Source organism: Corythoichthys intestinalis, chromosome 17, assembly GCF_030265065.1.
Source record: "Corythoichthys intestinalis isolate RoL2023-P3 chromosome 17, ASM3026506v1, whole genome shotgun sequence".
Classification (NCBI taxonomy): Eukaryota; Metazoa; Chordata; class Actinopteri; order Syngnathiformes; family Syngnathidae; genus Corythoichthys; species Corythoichthys intestinalis.
This window is the reverse complement of record NC_080411.1, coordinates 21,547,744-21,572,316: the sequence shown is the minus strand read 5'-3', so window position 1 is coordinate 21,572,316 and position 24,573 is coordinate 21,547,744. Positions and strand designations below refer to the sequence as shown.

Genomic DNA, 24,573 nt, shown 5'->3' with positions numbered 1-24,573 from the left:
CACAGGCCAAAAAGGCCCGATAGGCCTCCTTCTTCAGCTTGACGGCATCCCTTACCGCTGGTGTCCACCAGCGGGTTCGGGGATTGCCGCCACGACAGGCACCAATCACCTTACGGCCACAGCTCTGATCGGCCGCCTCAACAATGGAGGTGCGGAACATGGCCCACTCGGACTCAATGTCCCCCACCTCCCCCGGGACAAGGGAGAAGTTCTGCCGGAGGTGGGTGTTGAAACTCTTTCTGACAGGGGATTCTGCCAGACGTTCCCAGCAGACCCTCACAATATGTTTGGGCCTGCCAGGTCTGGCCAGCATCTTCCCCCGCCATCGGAGCCAACACACCACCAGGTGGTGATCAGTTGACAGCTCCGCCCCTCTCTTCACCCGAGTGTCCAAAACATGCGGCCGCAAGTCCGATGACACGATTACGAAGTCGATCATCGAACTGCGGCCTAGGGTGTCCTGGTGCCAAGTGCACATATGGACACCCCTATGTTTGAACATGGTGTTCGTTATAGACAAACCGTGACGAGCACAGAAGTCCAATAACAGAACACCACTCGGGTTCTGATCGGGGGGGCCGTTCCTCCCAATCACGCCCCTCCAGGTCTCACTGTCATTGCCCACGTGAGCGTTGAAGTCCCCCAGTAGAACGAGGGAGTCCCCAGAGGGGGCGCTCTCTAGCACACCCTCCAAGGACTCCAAAAAGGGTGGGTATTCTGAACTGCTGTTCGGTGCATAAGCACAAACAACAGTTAGAACCCGTCCCCCCACCCGAAGGCGGAGGGAGGCTACCCTCTCGTCTACCGGGGTAAACCCCAACGTACAGGCGCCAAGCCGGGGGGCAATAAGTATGCCCACACCTGCCCGGCGCCTCTCACCATGGGCAACTCCAGAGTGGAAGAGAGTCCAACCCCTCTCGAGAGGATTGGTACCAGAACCCAAGCTGTGTGTGGAGGAGAGTCCGACTATATCTAGTCGGAACTTCTCTGCCTCACACACCAGCTCAGGCTCCTTCCCTGCCAGAGAGGTGACATTCCATGTCCCAAGAGTTAGCTTCAGCAGCTGGGGGTCGGACCGCCAAGGCCCCCGCCTTTGGCTGCCGCCCAACTCCCTACGCACCCGACCCCTTTGGCCCCTCCCACAGGTGGTGAGCCCATGGGAAGGGGAACCCACGTTGCCTTTTCGGGCTGAGCCCGGCCGGGCCCCATGGGGACAGGCCCGGCCACCAGACGCTTGCCTTCGAGCCCCACCTCCAGGCCTGGCTCCAGAGGGGGGCCCCGGTAACCCGCGTCCGGGCAAGGGAAACTGGGGTTCAATAATCTTGCTCATCATAAGGGGTCTTTTTGAGCCATACTTTGTCTGGCCTCTCACCTAGGACCTGTTTGCCATGGGTGACCCTACCAGGGGCTTAAAGCCCCAGACAACATAGCTCCTAGGATCATTGAGACACGCAAACCCCTCCACCACGATAAGGTGATGACTCATGGGGGGACTAACTTTTTTTAAAAATAAATATATATTGATATATTTATACTAAAATGATGTATGGATGTTAAATATAATAAACAATTTGGACAAAACAGAGAAGGCGCTATGCATGCGTGAACGCAGTGGCTCTCTTTTCAATCTTCCCCTCCCAGCGCTCTGCGGTGCCCTCCGCGAGCATCCTGGTATTTCCTTTTCGATATTGAGCAGCTACAGGAGTGAAAAAAAACAACCAAAGACAGGGGAATTGAAAAGCAAACAACTGCGGTAGGAGTGGGATGTGGAAAGGATTCAAATTGACTATTGAAGGTGCTATACTGAAACCTGTGTCGGCTTCGCTGAATGTAAACAAACGTGGCACTTTGGTCTCATACGAGAAATATATTTAACAAACTTTTCCAGCCTTATTTTGTTGTGTAAATGCATTTATAATGATCATAAAAATATGTCATAAAAATATGTAGACTATTTAAACAGTGAGAAAACTCGAGATTAAAATAAATGTCAAATCCACTATCCGCCTGTTAGAATAGACACGCAGATATAAAAGATACACTGTATATGTTTATTGAATATCCATCTTACAGTCTTGTTTAACTGGGAGAATACCTTACAAAATACAGGCTTTAATTTGATATCATTATGCATATATGCACTTATCGTGACAAACGTGATTACACAAAACGCAACCACGCATTGCATCCCCGCATTTCCTCTTTCGCCTGAGTCATCACAAATAAAACATAAAATTTCGTTTTTTTTGGGGGGGGGGGGGGGGGGGGGGGGGGGGGGGCTCGTGCCTACAAATAAAACATAAAATTTCAGGTTTTTTCTGGCTCAGGCAAGCAAATCAAGGTAATTGATCGAGCTCGGGCCCGTCGGGCTCTAATACCCGCGGGCCGGTCAGGTCGGGCTGGAATTTTTAGGCCCGATCTAACTTTCTAGCGTCATGTAATGTTAGCATACCGTACACCTATTCAGCCTGTTGTTCTCTATTGTGTTTTAAATTGCCTTTCAAGATGACATGTCTGTTCTTGGTGCTGGATTCTATCAAATAAATTTCCCCCAAAAAATGTGACTTACATTTTTGGGCTAGTGCAAATTATACTCAGGTGCGACATATAGTCCGAAAAATACGGTACATATATATACTCACCGGCCACTTTATTAGGTACACCATGCTAGTAACGGATTGGACCCCCTTTTGCCTTCAGAACTGCCTAAATACTTCGTGGAATAGATTCAACAAGGTGCTGGAAGCATTCCTCAGAGAGTTTGGTCCATATTGACATGATGGCATCACACAGTTGATGCAGATTTGTCGGCTGCACATTCATGATGCGAATCTCCCGTTCCACCACATCCCAAAGATGCTTAATTGGATTGAGATCTAGTGACTGTGGAGGCCATTTGAGTACAGTGAACTCATTGTCATGTTCAAGAAACCAGTCTGAGATGATTCCAGCTTTATGACATGGCGCATTATCCTGCTGAAAGTAGCCATCAGAAGTTGGGTACATTGTGGTCATAAAGGGATGGACATTGTCAGCAACAATACTCAGGTAGGCTGTGGCGTTCCAACGATGCTCAATTGGTACCAAGGGGCCCAAAGAGTGCCAAGAAACTATTCCCCACACCATTACACCACCACCACCAGCCTGAACCGTTGATACAAGGCAGGATGGATCCATGGTTTCATGTTGTTGACGCCAAATTCTGAGCCTACCATCCGAATGTCACAGCAGAAATCGAGACTCTTCAGACCAGGCAACGTTTTTCCAATCTTCTATTGTCCAATTTCGATGAGCTTGTGCAAATTGTAGCCTCAGTTTCCTTTTCTTAGCTGAAAGGAGTGGCACCCGGCGTGGTCTTCTGCTGTTGTAGCCCATCTGCCTCAAAGTTTGACGTATTGTGCGTTCAGAGATGCTCTTCTGCCTACCTTGGTTGTAACGGGTGGTTATTTGAGCCACTGTTGCCTTTCTATCAGCCCGAACCAGTCTGGCCATTCTCCTCTGACCTCTGGCATCAACAAGGCATTTCCGCCCACAGAACTGCCGCTCACTGGATATTTTTTCTTTTTCGGACCATTCTCTGTAAACCCTAGAGATGGTTGTGCGTGAAAATCCCAGGAGATCAGCAGTTTCTGAAGTACTCAGACCAGTCCTTCTGGCACCAACAACCATGCCACGTTCAAAGTCACTCAAATCACCTTTCTTCCCCATACTGATGTTCGGTTTGAACTGCAGGAGATTGTCTTAAACCATGTCTACATGATAAATGCACTGAGTTGCCGCCATGTGATTGGCTGATGAGAAATTAAGTGTTAACAAGCAGTTGGACAGGTGTACCTAATAAAGTGTCCGGTGAGTGAATATAAGCCACACTGGACTTCAAACAGACGGTGTCCACATTGTATTATGTGACATTTACACAAAAATTCATGCAGCTCATTAGCCTATAAAATATTTGTTAAACAGAAGAATGAAAAAGTAACTGAACCTTTTGGAATTTCTCACATTTCTGCATAAAATCACCTTCTGGTCTTTGTCAAAATCACACAGATGAAAATACGGTGTCTGTTTTAACTAAAACCACCCAAACATTTATAGGTTTTCATTTTTTAATGAAGATAGCATGCAAACAATGACAGAAGGGGGAAAATAAGTCAGTGAACCCTTTGCTTAAGGAGACTTAAAGAGCAATTGAAACCAATTTTTACCAAACATTTTAAGTCAGGGGTGTGCCCAATCACTGATGAGTGGTTTAAAGCTGTCCTGCCGACTATAAAACACACACCTGGTAAGAAATGTCTTGATGAAAAGCATTGTCTGATGTGCATCATGGCTTGGTCAAAAGAGCTGTCTGAAGACCTGCGATTGAGGATTGTTGATTTGTATGAAGCTGGAAAAGGATACAAAACCATCTCTATAAGTCTGAATGTTCATCAATCGGCAGTCAGAGAAGTTGTCTACAAATGGAGAGAGTTTGGCACTGTTGCTTCTCTCCCAAGGAGTGGCCGTCCAACAAAGATGACGCCAAGAGTTCAGCGCACAACACTCAGAGAGGTAAAAAAGAACCCTAGAGTGTCTGCTAAAGACTTACAAAAATCACTGGCACAGTCTAATCTGTCTGAACACACATCAACTATATGTAAAACTATAGCCAAGAATGGTGTTCATTCGAGGACCCCACGCAAGAAGTCACTATAATCTAAAAAAAACATTGTTGCTTGTGTGGCTGTTTTTCTGCCTCAGGGCCTGGACAACTTGCAATCACTAATGGAAAAATGAATTCAAAGGTTTATCAGGATGTTTTGCTGGAAAACCTGAGGCCGTTTGTCAGACAGCTGAAGCTACAGAGAGGCTGGATGTTGCAAAAGACAATGATCCAAAACACATAAGTAAATCAACTTCAGAATGGTTTCAGAAGAACAAAATACATGTTCTGGAGTGGCCAAATCCAGACTTGAAACCCATTGAAATGGTGTGGCATGACCTAAAGACAGCGACTGATTTATGTGCCAGACTAATCTGCAGCTACAGGAAGCGTATGGTTGAAGTTATTGCTGCCAAAGGGGACGCTACAAACTATTAAATGTTATAGTTCACTCACTTATTTTTCCCCATTCTGTCATTATTTTCATACTATCCTCATTAAAATATGAAAACCTATAAATGATTGGATAGTGTTAGTTAAAGCAGCGTTTTTTTCCAACAGTGTGGTTTTGACAAAGATCAGATTACATTTGGTGGTGATTTTATGCAGAAATGTGACAAATTCCAAAAGGTGTAGAGGAATGTCAGTATTTTATGAATAAGAAAAACATTTAGATAGTTTCAAGCGGTTACCTTGGAGAAGCGGCGACTGTATTTTGCCATGACATTAGGATCAGGACATTCTAATTTCTTGATGATCTCAAAGCTTTGGTTGAGCTGGGTAAATATGTCCACCACGGAGCAAGAGAAAAGAGCGTGCTCGGACGTTTGCTGGAACTGCATTGGTAGAGGGACATGGTTTTTAGCAGTGTATTTTCATATGTCCAACAATCCATTTTACCCTCTTACCCCATCTTTTTTGTCTCTCTCAAGTGCTCCATGCATAAATTCCATGGAAACATCCTCATTTTCATCCAACCACTGAAGCACAAATGGCAAAAACCATCTATAACAAGAAAATTACACAGTAAGCTTTTACATAATTCTTTTGTCAATCCAATGCATTGTTTGGGTATTCATCATCTTATTGGTTACTTACGATGGGTAGTCTGGAACAACATCCTTAAAGTTGGGCAACTCCTTGACATATTCATTATAGAGCCATTTTACTTTGAAGTGGAAGTTCATGTAGTCAGTACTCTTACAAAGTCTGTGCTTCTCATGTTCTGGAGGTGGAAAAGAAACATAGGCTACGTTCATACTGCAGGTCTTAATGTACAATTCCAATTTTTTGTCGTATCTGTTTTTTTTTGGCGTGCCTGTTCAGACTGCTATTGTCCATTGAGCCCGTTCAGGTATTATGCATGCGCACTAATTCGCAGTCCATCACGAATTGAGCAAACCGCATGCGCAGAAGCATCAAAACAACACACGTCACGACACATGCTGGCTATTATCAGTCATTCCAGGGTGATCATATTTTGATTTCCAAAAAGAGGACACAAATAACAGACATTAATAATCCCAGTTTAGTCTAATTTTCAAAGTTTATGTGGATTGATAGAACGCATGCACGCGCGTGCATGACGCACACATAAGCCTTATGTGTGCGCGTAAATTTGCCTCGACTTGGCCATGTAAGCAATACTTAATATTGCTTGTTTGGCACACACAGAGAAAACAGAGCACAGTCAGGCTTATCCTTTACTTCATTTTATTTTTTTTTATGACTGTGGTCAAGCTTGCCTCCTGCATAGAAGCCGTGTCCCAGCTAGGCGCTATGGTGCTACCGCTAATGCACAGGTATCGCTGCCTTCCTGCCTGCTGCGCTCGGTGTTAGCTGATGTAATTGCTGCATGAATTCCGATTTGGGAGACTTGACAGTTCAGACCGCCGTGACATTCTGGAAAAAAATGTGGCCCAGATCGGATTTAAACCACATACGAAAGTGACCCAGATCGGATTTGAAATGGTCCACTTCTATGCGACTTGTCCCCTTTAGACCGTCAAGTTAATGCCTCACTCGAGTCGGAAAAACACGAAAAAATTGGAGTCTAAAGTGTATCTAATGAGGCTTGATTGAGGTTGTGTCGGATGTCAAGGACTAAATACCAAAGAATGATTTAGTAGGTGAACAAAAATCACATGGCAGAAATATGATAATGTTATTCAAGAAACCACTCTTGCTGTAGCCTATCAAACTTAATGGTGAACTCTATTTACAAAATAAGTTTAAAAAATCTATTAAAATAATTAAATAATATTAAAAAAAAACCACACACATTTTATCCACCAACCAAATTTCTGCATACTTGTGAACTAATTTGTTTGGTGGCATGGGAGACTGGGATTTCAGATGACTTATGACAGGCAGAGGGAAAAGATCACATCCATTATTTGGTTCTTTAATTGGTGACATAAGATGATTTTATGGCGTAGTCAACATTGGAATTCATATTTGGACTTGAGCTAAAAATTTATACCATAGCTGTTACGCTGTGGGAAGTGGTGTGGCTTTGCTATGCAAATGAAAAATGCAGCGATGTGACTGAGAAACATGAGGAGCATTTGGATGCCTGCACAATTAACGTACCGTAATTTTGGGACTATAAGGTGCACCTGACTGTAAGCCGCCACCCACCAAATTCAACACAAAAACGGCATTTGTTCATAGATAAGCCACACTTGACTATCAGCTGTCCTCACTGTATACTGGGATATTTTCACCCAAAAATGTTATGCCTTAACACTTCATTTGACGGCGGTATCGTAAAATTGTCATAAGACCAAATGAATCATCATGAAGCTTTGAACCAATTGGCTACAAGGTTTCATTGCTTCAAGAAGCTTCATTTGGCCATCATTGCTCCACCTGCTGTCAACACTGTTGTCCTCCAACAGCTACAGATGTAAATAACGATCAAAATTCATGTTCTGTGCTAATTATTTCTTCAGTTACTGTTCTAGTTGTTTCATTAATTGCTAGTTATGGTATTTGGTAACACTTTATTTGACAGTAGCGCCATAAGACTATCATAATTATGACATCACACTGCCATGAGTATTAGTGAATGCATATGACAGATGTCATTTTGTGTCATCTGGCAAATTATCTCACTTTTGAATTGATATAAAAGATCCTAGCAGGATATAAATGGACAAAATTTTCCAGGTGACACTTAATGACATGTTTCATATAAGCATTTATTAATGCCCATGACAGTGTCATGTCATAATTATGCCGGTCTTATGGCCGTCTTTGACGCCGCTGTCAAATAAAGTGTTACCTATCAACGCAAATAAATCAACAAATAAGCCGCACTGGACTATCAGCCGCAGGATTCAAAATGAAAGAAAACAGTAGTGCTTATAGTCAGAAAATTACGGTGCTTTGCTTCACTCTTCGTTACTTTTGTAATGTATTTTATTGTCAAAGAAAACTGTCATCCTGTAGAGATAAAGTGTAAATTATGACATTGTAAACCTAGAGAATTTAGGTTTATTAATGAACCCAAGAGTAATGTACCTTCCATAGCATACTTTGTGTCTTGAGCAAACAATGACCACATGACTTCCGCCGATACCTTCCCAACATTCAATTCCTGAGGGAACCTAAAAGAAAATAAAGGAAATACAAAAACTGAATATGTGAATTTGATTAAATTCTAAGGAAGAGTCAGCTTTTCATCAACTGAAGCCAATTTACACATGTAAAGTAATCTATACTAACTGGTTCAGCACATGTGTGTAGGAGTTCCTGTCCTCTTCAATAATGGAGACAATGAGCATTATGAGTTTAGGCCAGAAATCTAAGTTCTTGATACTTGGGCCCTGGTCCTCCAAAGAGAGTTCCTCCTTGTTCTGAATTAAGAAAAAAAGATCGTATTTAATTGTTACAACAAGCCATTCAGGGTCACTACATTACAACTAACTGGCTAATCAATGGGGAACTCACCATTTCCAGAGGTTGGTACTGTTGGCTGTATAGATCATGGCAGTTGTTAAAGATGTAGTCATATGTGGAGTTGAGACAGGCCTTGACACAGTCCCTCACAACTTGGCTGGCTCTGGGTGGAGACTGTAACTCCTGGACCTGAAAAACAATAGGGTGTTATCAGAACTGGTAATGACAATAGTTCAAACAAAAAAATATTGATTTTGTCCTTTTTCAAGTTATACTTATGGACAAAATACAAAAATACTTACTTTTACCCAAATAGCTAATTAATGTTTAAGTGTTTAAATTAATTTTTGAGTTTATAAACTGCCAACTACAATGTGACAATGTAAAACATAGTTTGCTACCTTCATTCTGAAGAACGTGATGCTGGTTAAAAGGTCCACAGTTGATTTTAAATCCTGGAGGCGATCCTTGTTGCTGGCAGGGAAGTGGTTCTATAAAATATTTAAACATATGATAATTTATTTTGATTTCAAGTAAATTCTCTACAATTTAGGTTGGGCTGAAATGAATTGTACAGTTTATACTGGATCATAAACTTCATTATATATTGATATGACACTTCCGCCAGACCATGCGCCACGCCTACTGTAGGGTGGGTTGCCCACACTCAGCTTCACTTAAGGCTAAGTAATGCTTCGCAGTCGGTCGCAGTTATTCTTAAAACCAAAGCAACGCCGGATTTAGGTTGAAAAAGTACGAAAGCTGTTCCGTATACAAACAGGGAGGATTGTCTCAGGAGTGATTTGTTCGAGCATTCAAGGTGATTATCATATTTTCGTACCATGCATGCAAAACGTTGTGGAAAAAATCAATGGGAGAAATTAACTGCTACGGCATTGGCATCATAATCTGTAATATTGACGTAAAAATGATGCTAACTGCCCGTTTTTTTTTGCTTTTAATCAAGAATGGAGACTGTTTTATGTTCATATCTATAAAGAATTCAGGGATTTAAGCATTTATTCATAAAAATTTTCAACGTAAAAAGCTCTTTGTGGTGACAAGGCGGGGCCACAGTGGCAGCACATTCCTCATATTTACGTAAAATAAATGCTAACTGCCCGGTTCTTTGCTTTATTAAACTATCGAGTGTTACGGCTCACTCACCTTCACCTCCTCCCACTCCTCACTGACTCTGCTGTGCACACCTGTCATCAATCTCCACACCTGCCTCCACTTCACAATCAACAGCCTGCCACTACAAAAGACCAGTCTGCACGTCATTCAACGCCAGAGCTTCACCTAACCTCACATGGTAAAGTACAGGCCACTAAATCCACCAAACTTTGACTCATTGAAACTCTTTTTCTTCACAGCAACTCCAAGCCATCCCAGCCTTTCCAGCACTGCCAGAAAATCTACAGAGCCACAGCTTCTCACCGGTTTTCCCTCTTTTTTGTGTTCAATAAATACGCCCTCGGGCTGCTTCTGTTAACTGACTTCTCACTGCTGCGCTTTTGGGTCACATCCTCCAGCCAACATAACAGTAAGCTCTGGCCAAAAGACCCAGCCAGCATGTCGCAGTCAGGAAGACCCACGACCCCCGACCCGCATCGGACCCAGGACAGGCTGCTGGCGCAACATTCTCACCAGCTATCTGAGGCAGCTGCTCTTTTTTCTGGATTGAGGGAGGAGGTCCGGGCGGTGTCAGGTCTTCAACAGGCGCAGGCATCCGAACAACAGGCCCAGGTTAGCCAACTCACCCTTTTGGTTCAGACTCTCACCGACCGTGTTGCTGCTCTCAGCGCCCAGATTTCTCCCCCTTCGGGACCACCAGCCACGGTTCCTCCGCCTGACACACCCTCTGCCCGTGAGCCCCACCTCGTTGCCCCGGCCCTGTATGATGGCTCTTTCACACTCTGCCGCGAGTTCCTGATGCAGTGTGAGTATGTGTTCGAGCTACAACCAAGCATGTATTCCACTGCCGCAGCTCGCATAGCCTACATTGCTAACCTGACCACAGGGCAAGCCCGTCGTTGGGTTATGGCTAGTCGAGAGGGCTCCGCACCTTATATGCAGGATTACGCTGCATTTATCAAGGAATTCAAGATGGTTTTTGATCATGAGGTCCCTGGGCAGGATGCTGATTCTGTCCTTTCTACCCTTGAGCAGGGTTCTCTCTCAGTAGCAGAGTACGCCACAGAATTCCGTATCCTCGCTGCACGCTGCCGATGGAATGAGCCCGCTTTATTCAGCGCGTTCCGAAGAGGCCTGGCGGAGTCCATAAAGGACGCCTTGGTGGGTAGAGAAAGGCCTACCTCCTTGAACCAGCTCATCACCCTCTCCATATCCCTTGACGAGCGTCACCGTGAGCGCAAACGAGAGAGGGCTCACCAGTGTCGTGCTGCAAACAAGCTACGTCCGTCACCACCAGTGAGTCAGAACCAGTTTTCTCATCTCTTCCCTGCATCCTCACAGCCTATTAGTGAGGAGGAGCCCATGCAGTTGGGAAGGGCCCGTTTAACTCCAGCGGAACGTGAACACCGGAGACTACAGGGGCTCTGCATGTACTGCGCTAGCTCGACGCACTCGGTTGACACATGTCCAAGCCTGTCTTCCAGGGCTCCCTCGGCTCGAACCCCAAAAGACAAGGCTCACTCGGTCGGGGGTTCCGTGTGAGCCGCTTGTCTAACCCCCACTCAAGTAGAGCCAGATTTCTCGTCACCCTCGCCTGGCAAGAGCGAACACTGTCCATCCCAGCGCTGATCGATTCAGGTGCCGATGAAACTTTTATTGACCGTTCTTATGCTCTAGAGGTTGGACTCCCTATCACACCCCTGGAGGAGTCTCTCTCAGCGTTCGCTTTGGATGGTCGTCCCATGAGTCCCATTACTCATCGGTGTGAGACTCTCACGCTCACTGTCTCAGGTAATCACGTGGAGAGAATCCGCCCCTACGTTATTGCCTCACCTGATGCGCCTTTCATCCTGGGCAGACCTTGGTTGGAACTCCACACACCGCATGTCTGTTGGCGTTCTGGCCGCATTCTAAGCTGGAGTATTTCATGCCATGCCCGTTGCCTTCGGTCCGCTCAGACACCTTCCTTAGCCGAACGACCCAGCCCTGCTCCACCTGACCTCACCAAGGTTCCTTCTGAATACCATGACCTAGGTGAGGCCTTCAGTAGGGAGCGGGCTTGCACCCTTCCTCCGCACCGACCCTACGACTGTGCCATCGAGCTCCGTCCTGGTGCAGAACTTCCCTCCAGTCGCCTGTACAACCTGTCTCCACCTGAGAAAGCAGCTATGGACAGTTACATTAATGGGTGCCTAGCTGAAGGACTCATACGCCCATCAACATCACCAGTGGCGGCCGGTTTCTTCTTCGTCAAGAAGAAGGGCGGGGATCTGAGGCCATGCATCGATTACAGACAGCTCAACAACATCACTATCAAGAACAAGTATCCACTTCCCCTCATGAGCTCAAATTTCGAACCCCTCGTCGGTGCTACCGTGTTTACCAAGTTGGACCTTCGGAATGCATACCACCTTGTCCGCATCCGGAAAGGTGATGAATGGAAGACAGCCTTTAAGACCCCCCGTGGGCACTATGAATACCTGGTTATGCCCTTTGGCCTCACCAATGCCCCTGCTGTCTTCCAGGCACTTATGAATGACGTACTCAGGGACATGTTGGATGTATTTGTGGTCCTGTACCTGGATGACATCCTGGTGTTCTCCCGGAGTCTTGAGGAGCATGTGCAACACGTCCGCTTGGTCATCCAGCGCCTTTTAGAGAACAGGCTTTTTATCAAGGCTGAAAAATGCGTTTTTCACGCTCCCTCCGTGGAATTCCTTGGGCACATTGTGGAGGGTGGCTGCATCCGTCCTGACCCCCGCAAGATACAAGCTATCCTCAATTGGCCCCGACCAACAACCCGCAAACAGCTCCAGGGGTTCCTAGGCTTTGCTAACTTTTATCGCCGTTTCATTCGGAACTACAGCCGCTTAGCCGCCCCCCTCACTGGTCTCACCTCCACTCTACGCCCCTATATCTGGTCACCAGCAGCCGATGCCGCCTTTTCTGTCCTCAAGGAACATTTCACGACCGCCCCCGTCCTTCTCCATCCTGACCCTTCCAGGCCGTTCATAGTCGAGGTGGATGCTTCAGATGTGGGTATAGGGGCAGTCTTGTCCCAGCGTTCAGTGGAGGACCAGAAGCTGCACCCCTGTGCCTTCTTCTCCCGCCGTTTGCAGCCGGCGGAGGTGAATTATGATATCGGGAATAGGGAGCTGCTTGCTGTTGTAGCTGCCTTCGAAGAGTGGCGCCACTGGCTAGAGGGCAGCGTGGAGCCCGTTGTTGTCTGGTCGGATCATAAGAACCTGACTTTCATCCGGGCTGCCAAACGCCTTAGCTCCCGCCAGGCACGGTGGGCACAATTCCTGGACCGTTTCAATTACACCCTTACTTACCGACCTGGTTCCAGCAACACCAAGGCTGATGCGTTGTCACGTCTCCATGCTCCCGAGGAGTCCTCTGCTGAACCTGTGCCCATCGTTCCAACTTCTCGGGTTATAGGAGTAGTGACCCTGGACATTGAAGCCCAGGTTGAGCGGGCCCAACAGACTGAGCCCCGGCCCGGCAACTGTCCCCCCAACCGTCTCTTTGTACCTGACTCGATGCGTTCCCAGGTGCTTCTATGGGGCCATACCAGCCAGTTTGCTTGCCATCCCGGGTACCAACGTACCCTCTCCTTCCTTAGCCGGCGGTTTTGGTGGCCGACGATGAGGGTGGACGTCCGGGAGTTCGTGGCTGCGTGTGACACTTGCTGTAGGGCCAAGGCGTCTCATCGGCCACCAGCTGGGCTTCTATGTCCTCTTCCAGTGCCCAATCGTCCTTGGTCTCATATTGCCGTTGACTTTGTGTCTGGTTTTCCATCTTCCCAGGGGAATACTGTCGTTCTCACGGTGGTGGACCGGTTTTCCAAGGCGGTGCATCTGGTGGCGTTGCCTAAACTCCCTACCTCTGCTGAGACGGCCGAACTCCTGACCCAGCATGTTTTCCGGCTCCATGGGTTGCCCTGTGACATCGTTTCGGACCGGGGGCCCCAATTTACATCTCAGGTCTGGCGTGCCTTCTGTAAAGGTATTGGGGCCACTGTTAGCCTTTCTTCTGGGTATCACCCTCAGACCAACGGACAGGCTGAACGGACCAACCAGAGCCTAGAGTCCGCCCTCCGTTGCGTGTCTGCTCTCCACCCGACCTCCTGGAGCAAGGATTTGCCTTGGGTGGAATACTCACTAAATGCCCTGTCCTGCTCCGCCACCGGCAGGTCCCCGTTCGAGGCCTCCCTGGGATACCAACCTCCCTTGTTTTCCGTCCAGGAGACCGAAGCCTCAGTCCCCTCTGTCCAGGCCCATCTGCGCCGTTGCCAACGGGTGTGGAAGGAGGTTCGCTCTGCCTTGCTGCGTACCAACGTGCGCTCCTGCCGTGGGGCCAACCGTCGCCGTACTCCTGCCCCGGTGTATCAGCCTGGTCAACGGGTCTACCTCTCCTCTGCCGACTTGCCGCTCCAAGTCTCATCCAAGAAGCTGGCTCCGCGGTATGTTGGCCCTTTCTCGATTGACAGCGTTCTGAGCCCCGCAGCTGTTCGTCTCAAGCTTCCTGCCTCCATGAAACATGTGCATCCAGTTTTTCATGTCTCAAAGATCAAGCCTGTCTCTGCAAGCCCTTTGATGCCCTCTGCCCCAGCTCCGCCGCCGCCACAGTTAGTGGACGGACATCCCCAATGGAAGGTCCGGCGTCTGCTAAAGGTCCGGCGCCGCGGTCGGGGTTTTCAATACCTGGCAGACTGGGAAGGTTACGGCCCAGAGGAACGTTGCTGGATCTCAAAGCAGCTCATCATGTGTCCCTCTCTCCTTCGGGACTTCTACAAGGCCAATCCTGATGCCCCTGGACGGCCGCCTGGGGGCGCCCCTCGGGGAGGGGGTACTGTTACGGCTCACTCACCTTCACCTCCTCCCACTCCTCACTGACTCTGCTGTGCACACCTGTCATCAATCTCCACACCTGCCTCCACTTCACAATCAACAGCCTGCCACTACAAAAGACCAGTCTGCACGTCATTCAACGCCAGAGCTTCACCTAACCTCACATGGTAAAGTACAGGCCACTAAATCCACCAAACTTTGACTCATTGAAACTCTTTTTCTTCACAGCAACTCCAAGCCATCCCAGCCTTTCCAGCACTGCCAGAAAATCTACAGAGCCACAGCTTCTCACCGGTTTTCCCTCTTTTTTGTGTTCAATAAATACGCCCTCGGGCTGCTTCTGTTAACTGACTTCTCACTGCTGCGCTTTTGGGTCACATCCTCCAGCCAACATAACATCGAGACTATTTTATGTCGTTATCTATAAAGAGTTCAGGGATTTACGCATTTATTCAGAAGAATTTTCAACGCAAAAAGCTCTTTGTGGTAATAAGGCGGTGCCACAGTGGCTTAAAGACTAGCAGCACATTCGACATATTTACGTAAAATAAATGCTAACTGCCCGTTTTTTTTTTTTTTTTTTTTTTTTTTGATTTTAACAAAGAACTAAGAATTTTCAATGTAAAAATCTCTTTGTCTGTGTTTCCACTCGGTCAGCTTTGACGGAGATAGGCCCCCTATTAAACGGCCCCGCACACAGTGTCCCGTCAATATATTATGAAGTCTATGACTGTAAGTCAATTTAGATATATGGTATGATTTCAAACCAATGTTGTTGACTTGTACACTGCTTTAACTGTTTGGTCATGCAGACATTTAAAATATACACAGATTTTAAATAGTGGAAAGGAACACCATTGGTGTATAATAATATCTTACCCTATAGGTAGAGAGGTCAATGCGCAAGGAGTTATGCAACTGGTCTAAGAGTTTAACAAAGCGTTCTTTCTGTGGATGAGATAGTATTGAGTATGTTGTTAGAAGAAACATGGTGATTGTACTTGCATACGGTTTACAATGGGATCAGAATATGGGTCACAATATGTGCAAACGTGTCTCAGTACAAACCCCAAAATTGGAGGCAGCAAAACGGTCTGAAGCAGACACATTGGTGGAGGCGGTTGTGTGGGCGTAGAAGGCATTGATGTTGGCGAGCAGGGTGCTCATCACCGCAGGAACGCCGGGACACATGTATTTAGAAGATAGGCATGCAAAGTGCCTGAAAATAGCAACAGAACACACTTGGTGAAAAATCTAGTCATCCATCAAGGATCTTATTTTCTCTTTGATTCGTAAATTTGTTGAATGTAAGCAACTGGACAACTTAAGTCTTATGAATGATCAATAAGAGTGTGCATTTTCTAAATGATCACCCTTGATAGCATGAAATGTAAGCACAAAATCAACATTATTGCATTTGGAAACCATTATACAATGCCTGAAAGGGATGAGGTAAACACCATATTGCTGTGGGTACAAAAGAAATTAAGTAATTTCAAACGTACGTCATGGCCTGATATATTGATTCAATTCCATAACGCATGGCAAACTCATCCACGATATCTTGCGGCACGTCATCAAAATAAACTTTCCATGCATCGTCACCACGTGCCTCGGGGATTTTCACCACACCGTGTCCATGGATATCTGTAAAGTGGTGGAACAGGTTCTGGGATGGGATGAAAAGTATACAGCCTATTAGTCATCAAGGTTGGTTTGTTGTACATTAGTGTTTCTTTCCATCATATGGAATTTAAAGTCCAAAATTAGAAATGTTTTTTATTATAAGATGCAAATTAAAAGAAAAAAAAAAGTGACATGCAGTAAAGAAAACCGTACATGACAATTGATCATGAAGAACAAATAAATCAATATGGTATTAAAGTAGCACTAGGTAACTTTTCAGTTTTGGTCGATTTTAGCGATGCCGGTAGACAAAAGCGGTAGTGTTTTGCCTTAAGGAAGACAGCGTTTCCCATGAAGACAAGCGCACACCTGCACAGTGTCGTAAAATCATGATCTCCCTGTCGCCTGCAGATGGATTAACAACATTTTTGTTTCCAGCGGCTGTGTGAAGGATGAATCGTAATAAATCCAGTTGTGGCTAAACAATAGCATATGACGGTTAGCAAACGTGTGGCTTAGTGTGGCTAACTAACGCTGACGAGTTTCACGCCAGCGAGTGAAAAGCCGGGCCAATGTTTATTCTTGATTATCCTGGGACAAAATTTTTCGTCTCTTTTGTTGCTCTGCCATCTTTGCAGATTTCGTGCAAAAGCGTTTGCATCGACTTCCGTCTTTATAAGGAGGAAGTGAGGTATGCCGTAAAGCAGTCAGCACATTTTTTGGTGTGGCAGAGTTCCTGCCACCCTTCTCAAAGTTAACTAGTGCTAGTGAAAGCGATACAGACCCCCTCAAGATATAAAAGAGGTGTCATTCAACTAGTTGTCAGTCGACATATCACAAATGTTATGAAAATATTAAATATATAATATAAAGATTGAAAAGTTACCTAGCTTTGCTTTAAATAATATTTAATAATCTATTATATTAGATTTACTGTTATTTTCTTGATATATTAGCCAATTTAAACATGGGAAAAAGTCAACTAAGACAAATGAACACTCTACAGTTATGACACAGTTATTACAATATAATAACTGCAAAATCTAATAGTTTCTAAATACAAATGTTGCAAGACAGCAATTAATTGAAAAAGTTATTCAATGCAGTTGTGTCAAGCGGCTATGAATGTGATCTGTGATAGCTGGTTTGTTGTTTCTACTCCTCAAGAATGCATACGCGAAATACGAACACCAAATAAGGAGCCAAAAAGCAAGTGATCTTTTGTCAGTGCTGTGTGTCTGGGCAAAAAATGTTTAAAAAGCAGTCAATTTTCATTTGGCAATAATTGAGTCTTCGTCTTATTTATCTTAACATAAAAAAATCTGTTAATTATACCTCATGCAAACAGGTATACTGCACATGGTATGGAGCCACCTTCTCCTCCCCCTTTATTTCTACGTTGATTTGGAGGCGGATGGCACCTGACACAGCCGACTTGTCTGTCCTCTTCTCTGTAATTAAGCACAAACACGGTGAGGTGAACATACAGTTTACTACTGTACAGTACGTGGAATCAAGGCCAAGTGAAACACGGTTAACCCAAGTCATTTCGATGACTATTTAAAGCTCTTCAAAGTGAGGGTGGCTGATAAATGTGTAGTGGGTTTTCTGGATCCGTGTCTGTTCACCGAAGACATGAACGGGAGCTTTTTTGTAGGCGGAGTGCCTTGTGATTCACCCCTGGTATTTACTCTGACAGGCTCACAATTAAGTGTAATTCATACATGTCAATTTCTAACTTGAGCACAGCTCCTCGATAATCACACATAAGGAGGATAAAGAACATGGAGGGCGTTATTTGTACAGATGATGGAGAAGGAAAAGGGAAACCGTGTTAAATGTACCAGACGTGTCCTACTCATGCGAATGGTTATGTAATTTCAAAGCTCTGTAAAATGCCTGTTTTCTTGACAGCATAAAACATAAATACACTCCTGCTTCTCATCTAAACAGTTTCACAATATAACGAATAGCAGTTTCATTAGGAATGTAATTATGATAACCATTTTATTCATTTATTTATTCATTTTAGACCATGATTTTAACGAGATACTATCCAAAAACTCCGTGTAGCATGTCTCGAAGAGTGTCAAGATACAGCTGTGAATGGCCAAAGCACAACTTTTTGGGGATTTTATGGGTGGAACACGGAAATATAACAAGGGTCGCAATGCAGAAATCGCAGAAATCAGGCAGTGGTCGAGATTTTGTTTTTCCAAATATTACCCTTTTAAACATTTTTTTTTTTCAAATTTTCTTTGTTTGTATCGACTATTTATCATCTAAAATATCGGGGAAAATGAAACAAAAAAAAAAATACAATTAAGCGATATTTATGAGGTAGATATCTGTTATATATATACATATGGCGGAAAACAGACAAGACTGAAAAAGCAGTTTCTGCTCTTGCACTCCTCTTTAAAAGAAACTGCTGTATTTTAAGCCAAAACAACTGTTGTGATTGATAGAACAATATCTCTATATGCTGCCATAGCAGATTCATCGTGCATTAAGCCCCAAAACTACTTTTAATTTGTCCATTTTACCCCGGAAAGCCCCGTTTACAGACATCGCGCAACCGCTTTTGTCTCACCCCAGCCATAAAACGAAGGTAATTAATTATATTTTTTATTCAAAATGTCTGTCATTTTTAGCTTTGAATCATTAACTGATGTCTGATATTTCGTCAAAAAAAAAAAAAAAGACTTTAAAAAATGATTCACTCGCATATTTTAAACTTTTAAACAAATTACGTCACAATGAAAAAAATGGTGTCTAAAAAAGTCACAGATATCTACCTCATAACTATCGCTTGATTGTATATTTTTTTTGTTACTGTCGCATTTTGTCCAAAATGTTAGATGATAAATAATCGATTCAAACAAAGAAAAATTAAAAAAAAAAAATGAAAAGGGTAAATATATGGAAAAGAAAATCTTGACCACTCCTTGATGTCTGTGATTTCTGCGTTCCGACCACTGTTATATTACCATGTTTCACCCATAAAATCCCCCCCAAAATCCAGCTGTGGCCGTTCGCAGCTGTGTCTTGATACTCAGGGATATACGCTACATGGAGTTTTTGGTTCGAAACGAGGTAAGTACGCGACAATATCTCGCTAAAGTCATGGCGTCTGTAATTCTGTTCTCGCGTGCTCTCACCTCCTGATAGGGTTTTGCTGTTTAAAAAACATTTTTTTAAAAATGCCCTCCTGTTCAAAATCTGCCTTCCCCCAGAAAATTGATATTTCAAGCTTTCCAGTGACGTATCACACACGCATATCAGACAATTTTGAAATTTGGCCAAATTGGGGGTCTCAGAGCGGAACTTCAAGTCACCTGAGTGTTTTCCGCCACATATATACATATTTAGGCGGCATGGTGACAAAGTGGTTAGCATGTCGGCCTCACAGTTCTGAGATCAAGTGTCCAAACCCGCGGTCCGGCCTTCCTGTGTGGAGTTTGCATGTTCTTCCCGTGCCTGCGTGGGTTTTCTCTGGGTCCTCCAGTTTCCCCCACATCCCAAAAGCATGCATGGTAGGGCTGATCAAACACTCTAAACTGGCACTAGGTATAAGTGTGTGCGCGAATGGATGTTCGTCTTCTTGTGCCCTGCAATTGGCTGACAACCGATTCAGGGTGTACCCCGCCTACTGCCCATAGGTAGCCGCGATTGGCTCCAGCATCCCTGAGACACTAGTGAGGACAAGCGGCTCAGAAAATTAATATACTGTATATACCGTATTGGCCCGAATATAAGACGGCCCTGATTATAAGACAACCCCCTCTTTTTCAAGACAAGTTTGAAAAAAGACTTTTTGAACCCCAAATAATTTTTATACAGAAAATAATTACAGTACATCTGAAACAAATGATTAAAACAATATTTTTGAAAGAAAAAGCATGTTATTTTGCCTCATTGAAATCTTAATATCTGAACATTTAAATATGTAAACTAAAGTGCAATCACATTCGTAAATGAATGGCTTCGGGTTTTTGAAATGTAAATAAACCAATCTATTGTGATAAAAATTGCAATAACTGCATTAACCATCAAAGTGAAGTCTAACTAACTGTAGTCTTGAAACAAATCTGAATAAGGAAAAACATTTCAATAAACTAATGCAAACTGGTTAAACTTGGGAGTAGCTGTGATCTGTCATGACAGAACATCGCTTTAATGATATCTGGCGCCATCTAGCATCGTGAATGGGTATAACGTCTAGACCGCGAATACAAGACGACTCCCACTTTGTCAGTCTTATTTCATTGCATAAAATACCGTCTTACATTCGGGCCAATACGGTATATACATAACAAAAATCCAGCACAGAGGATCAATGTGTACACAACCCTAGAATATACCTACCAAATATAATTTGGTAGCAATTTTAAATTGACATTTAATTGATGTAATTGATAAGACCTAGGACGAAAAAAAATATAAATTGGGCTTCAAGAATCGACACACATACATGCCTAGAATTTCAAATTTCATTGTGATTTGTCCACTAAAAACAGCAGAGTAGCAATTTAATGAGTGTCCTCTCCAAGAAAAAAGAACTAGAACTAAGTAAGAGACCAAAGACTGGAAATTTGTATTCCGAGGTTAAAATTTCTGTAAAGATCCATGGGTAAGTAGAGCATTGTATGGTATATATGTCATAAATTTGCTATAAAAAATATATATTTCTTGGAAGACTGGAAACACCAAATTGTCGTAATCGTTCTGCTTCTCTCAAAATGTGAAGCGAACATGATTAGTCATTGCAAGACCAGTTTCGCTCAAACGTTTGACAACGTTACAAGGCTAAACACTAAAAGTATAAATGTTTTATTTTGTTGTAATTTATACTGAACGCACTGACCTAGATTGTACCAGACGTCCATTTCGCCACTCAATGTTCTGACTTCAATAATACTCTGGCCAAGGAAATCATCTGATTCTCTCTTAAGACGCTGCTTGACCCTTGACTTGATGTCATCATCCTCATCCCACACACGTACCTTGATTCTGTCTGACGAATTGTGGCATTCACTAAAAAAAAGAAGAAAATAGAGGGTAAAAAACAGATTTTTTGGATAAACAAAGATACAGTGGTTACTCACAAGTGATACTTTTCCTCCCACACTGGATTGAGATTGCCATAGATAGTCTTGGTTCTCTTCTTCGTCTTGCCCACCTGCACAGTGACATAGGGATCGCTAGAACCTGTCTTGTCCTTTGCCTGAAGCCCTTGGGCACAAACAACTAAAATATTGGAGAAAAAAAGGACACAGACAGCCGGGACAAATATTTAGCATAAATTATTGCCAATGCATTTAAAAACTCTTTTTGGTAATACATTCCTCGTTCTGCGCACCTGTGATTGTGACCTTGGCAGACCACTTTGAAGTACCATCTAAAACGCTCTGTTTGATGGCCTTCATCTGATTCGAATGGATATTTTTGCTGATCATGAATACTTCTCTGATAAGTTCAAAAATTTCAGGTTTGTTCCTTTCCCTGATCTTCATTCTGTCCTTCATGGCCATGATAATATTCTGAGTTCGGTCCTCAGCTCCATGTTTTGAACTCTTTTCAGCAGCACCTAATCATGAGCCAAAGACTGTGAGGTTCTTGCTCCTAAAAATCATCCCCGACGACAGTGCAACCGTATTATATGTAGAAGTAAAGGAGATATTGGCAAAAGTTACGCACGTTGTAGACAGTCAGCATTCAGCAGTTCATGACACTTTTCATGACACTTGACCCCACACTCAGAGCAGCGGACACCTTGTCGTGCAATGCCCCACAGCAGCCCCTCGCACTCATAACAGTAGGTGGGTGTTGTGGCGGTCCACACCTCAAAGTTATGTGGCGTAGTGCATGATATTGGATAGATCAGTGCTTGAAGGGTCTTCTTGTAGACATGTTTTTTCTGTTTTGATGCAGTTTTGGGAATGGGGGCAAGAAAAGAAAATGGCTTTAACAAAATGATTGTGAAATCTAAACAAAGCTCATTTTGTAGCACTCACCAGCTCCTCATCCTTGATGGAAGATCGTGCAGCCATCGCAGATGCAATACCGGCCTTCCGAGCTTGGACAAGGGACTGAAGAACAGGAAAAAAGTATATTTACGCAATCATAACAGTTTAAAATTAGTTTTAAAATACACATATTAACAACCCACAACCAAACCAAATGGTGCACTATTACTAATATGGATGCCAGTGCTTTTAAGTGAAGAGGAAGGTTAAAAGGGCCACCATTAGGGTTGTGTTGTGATTTTCCCCAGGGCATTAACTAAAGGTTAAAAAAAAAAGTGAAAATATTAGTATGAAGGAACTACTGAAAAGAGGATTACAACAAGGGGTAAAGTGGGATATATAGCACAAAAAGCCATTAGACTGTTAGTTTATTCCAAATTTTGATGATCTTACATTTCGCAGGAAAAAAATGTAAACCAATTAACACATTAGGACAATGGCCACTAAAATAATTCCACCCAAACAATAATAGCCACTGTAAATTTACTACAAATGACAATCCATAACTATTACTTTTAATCTGTTAATCAAATATTTTGCATGTTCTTTTAAGAGGATGAATGCTATAAAAAAAAAAAAAAAAAAATTCTGTAACTCTCACAGAAACTGACTTTGCCTGTGTACGTATGTAGATTAATGTTCAATGGATTTACAGTATATCAGGGCTTACGAATGGTCACTTGAGTGTTTATTCAAAATTTTATGCCATTATCCTGACCTGTTCCTGAGGCCAAGCTGTCTGACACTGGGATGCCCCTGAATGCTTTGAGAGTCTTATACCCTGCAGAGTTTAGAGACAGCCGGAACTAACAAAGCAACCCCATCACACAACAGTGCATCCTCATTATTTCACTTTGGAACAGTGTTCGTGGACTGCTTCACTTTAGCATACAGTGCTGGCAAAAAGGATTACACCCCTGCAATTCTGTTAGATAATGCTCAATTTCTCCCAGAAAATCATTGCAATTACAAATTATTTGGTGGTAATATCTTAATTTATTTTGCTTGCAATGAAAAAACACAAAAGAGAATGGAAAAAAAAACCCAAATTAAATCATTATCATTTTACACAAAACTCCAAAAATGGGCTGGACAAAAGTATTGGCTCCCTTTGAAAAATCATGTGATGCACCTGTTACTTACCTGTGCCACATAACAGGTGGTGACAGTAACCAAATCACACATGCAGCCAGTTAAAATGGATTAAAGTTGACTCAACCTGTGTCCTTGTGTGTACCACATTGAGCATGGAGAAAAGAAAGAAGACAAGAGAACTGTCTGAGGACTTGAGAAGCAAAATTGTGAGGAAGCATGGGCAATCTCAAGGTTACAAGTCCATCTCCAAAGACCTGCATGTTCCGGTGTCTACCGTGTGTCCTCAAAAAGTGTAAAGCCCATGGCACTGTGGCTAACCTCCCTAGATGTGGACGGAAAAGAAAAATTTATGAGAGATTTCAACAAAAGATTGTGCGGATGGTGGATAAAGAACCTCGACTAACATCCAAACAAGTTCAAGCTGTCCTGTAGTCCGAGGGTACAACAGTGTCAATCGTACTATCCGTCGGCGTCTGAATGAAAAGGTACTCTACGGAAGGATACCCAGGAAGACCCCACTTCTGACTCAGAGACACAAAAAAAGCCATGTTTTGGAATAATGTACTCTGGTCAGATGAGACACAAGTAGAGCTTTTTGGGAAAACGCATGAACATGGGGTTTACAGGAAAGAAAATAAGGCCTTCAAAGAAAAGAACACGGTTCCCACAGTGGTGGAGGTTCCCTGATGTGTTGGGGTTGCTTTGCTGCCTCTGGCACCGTACTGCTTGACCGTGTGTATGGCATTACGAAGTCTGACTACTACCAACAAATTTTGCAGCATAATGTAGGGCTCATTGTGTGAAAGCTGGGTCTCCCTCAGAGGTCATGGGTCTTCTAGCAGGACAATGACCCAAAACACACCTCAAAAGGCACTAGAAAATGGTTTGAGAGAAAGCATTGTAGTCTTCTAAAGTGGCCAGCAATGTGTCCAGACCCGAATCCCATAGAGCACCCGTGAAGAGATCTGAAAATGGCAGTTTGGAGAAGGCACCCTTAAAATCTCAGCGACCTGGAGCAGTTGGCCAAAGAAGAATGGGCTAAAATTCCAGCAGAGCATTATAAGAAACTCATTGATGGATACCGGAAGTGGTTGTTCGCCGATATGTTGTCTAAGGATTGTGCTACTAAGTATTAGGCCGAGGGTGCCAATACTTTTGTCAGGCCAATTTTTGGAGTTTTGAGTAAAATGATAATGATTTAAATTATTTTTCATTCTCTTTTGTGTTTTTTCATTGCAAGCAAAATAAATCAAGATATTTCTACCAAAGCATTTGTAATATTAATAAT

At 43.8% G+C, this 24,573-nt stretch overlaps 1 protein-coding gene across 1 annotated transcript in view; it reads right to left on the bottom strand.

Moving 5' to 3' along the window:
- Nucleotides 1–24,573, bottom strand: part of LOC130905189 (protein unc-13 homolog B-like) — a 92,889-nt gene that overhangs the window by 16,029 nt on the left and 52,287 nt on the right. The window contains exons 14-29 of the mRNA XM_057818332.1: nt 22,179–22,253; nt 21,862–22,081; nt 21,524–21,751; nt 21,270–21,411; nt 21,029–21,198; nt 17,497–17,612; nt 16,041–16,204; nt 15,604–15,754; nt 15,415–15,483; nt 8,947–9,036; nt 8,597–8,734; nt 8,372–8,502; nt 8,168–8,253; nt 5,741–5,867; nt 5,551–5,647; nt 5,335–5,478 (exon numbers count right to left, since the gene is read on the bottom strand). Of these exons, the coding sequence (XP_057674315.1) occupies nt 5,335–5,478; nt 5,551–5,647; nt 5,741–5,867; nt 8,168–8,253; nt 8,372–8,502; nt 8,597–8,734; nt 8,947–9,036; nt 15,415–15,483; nt 15,604–15,754; nt 16,041–16,204; nt 17,497–17,612; nt 21,029–21,198; nt 21,270–21,411; nt 21,524–21,751; nt 21,862–22,081; nt 22,179–22,253 (2,148 nt within the window). The remainder of the gene's footprint in view (nt 1–5,334; nt 5,479–5,550; nt 5,648–5,740; nt 5,868–8,167; nt 8,254–8,371; nt 8,503–8,596; nt 8,735–8,946; nt 9,037–15,414; nt 15,484–15,603; nt 15,755–16,040; nt 16,205–17,496; nt 17,613–21,028; nt 21,199–21,269; nt 21,412–21,523; nt 21,752–21,861; nt 22,082–22,178; nt 22,254–24,573) is intronic.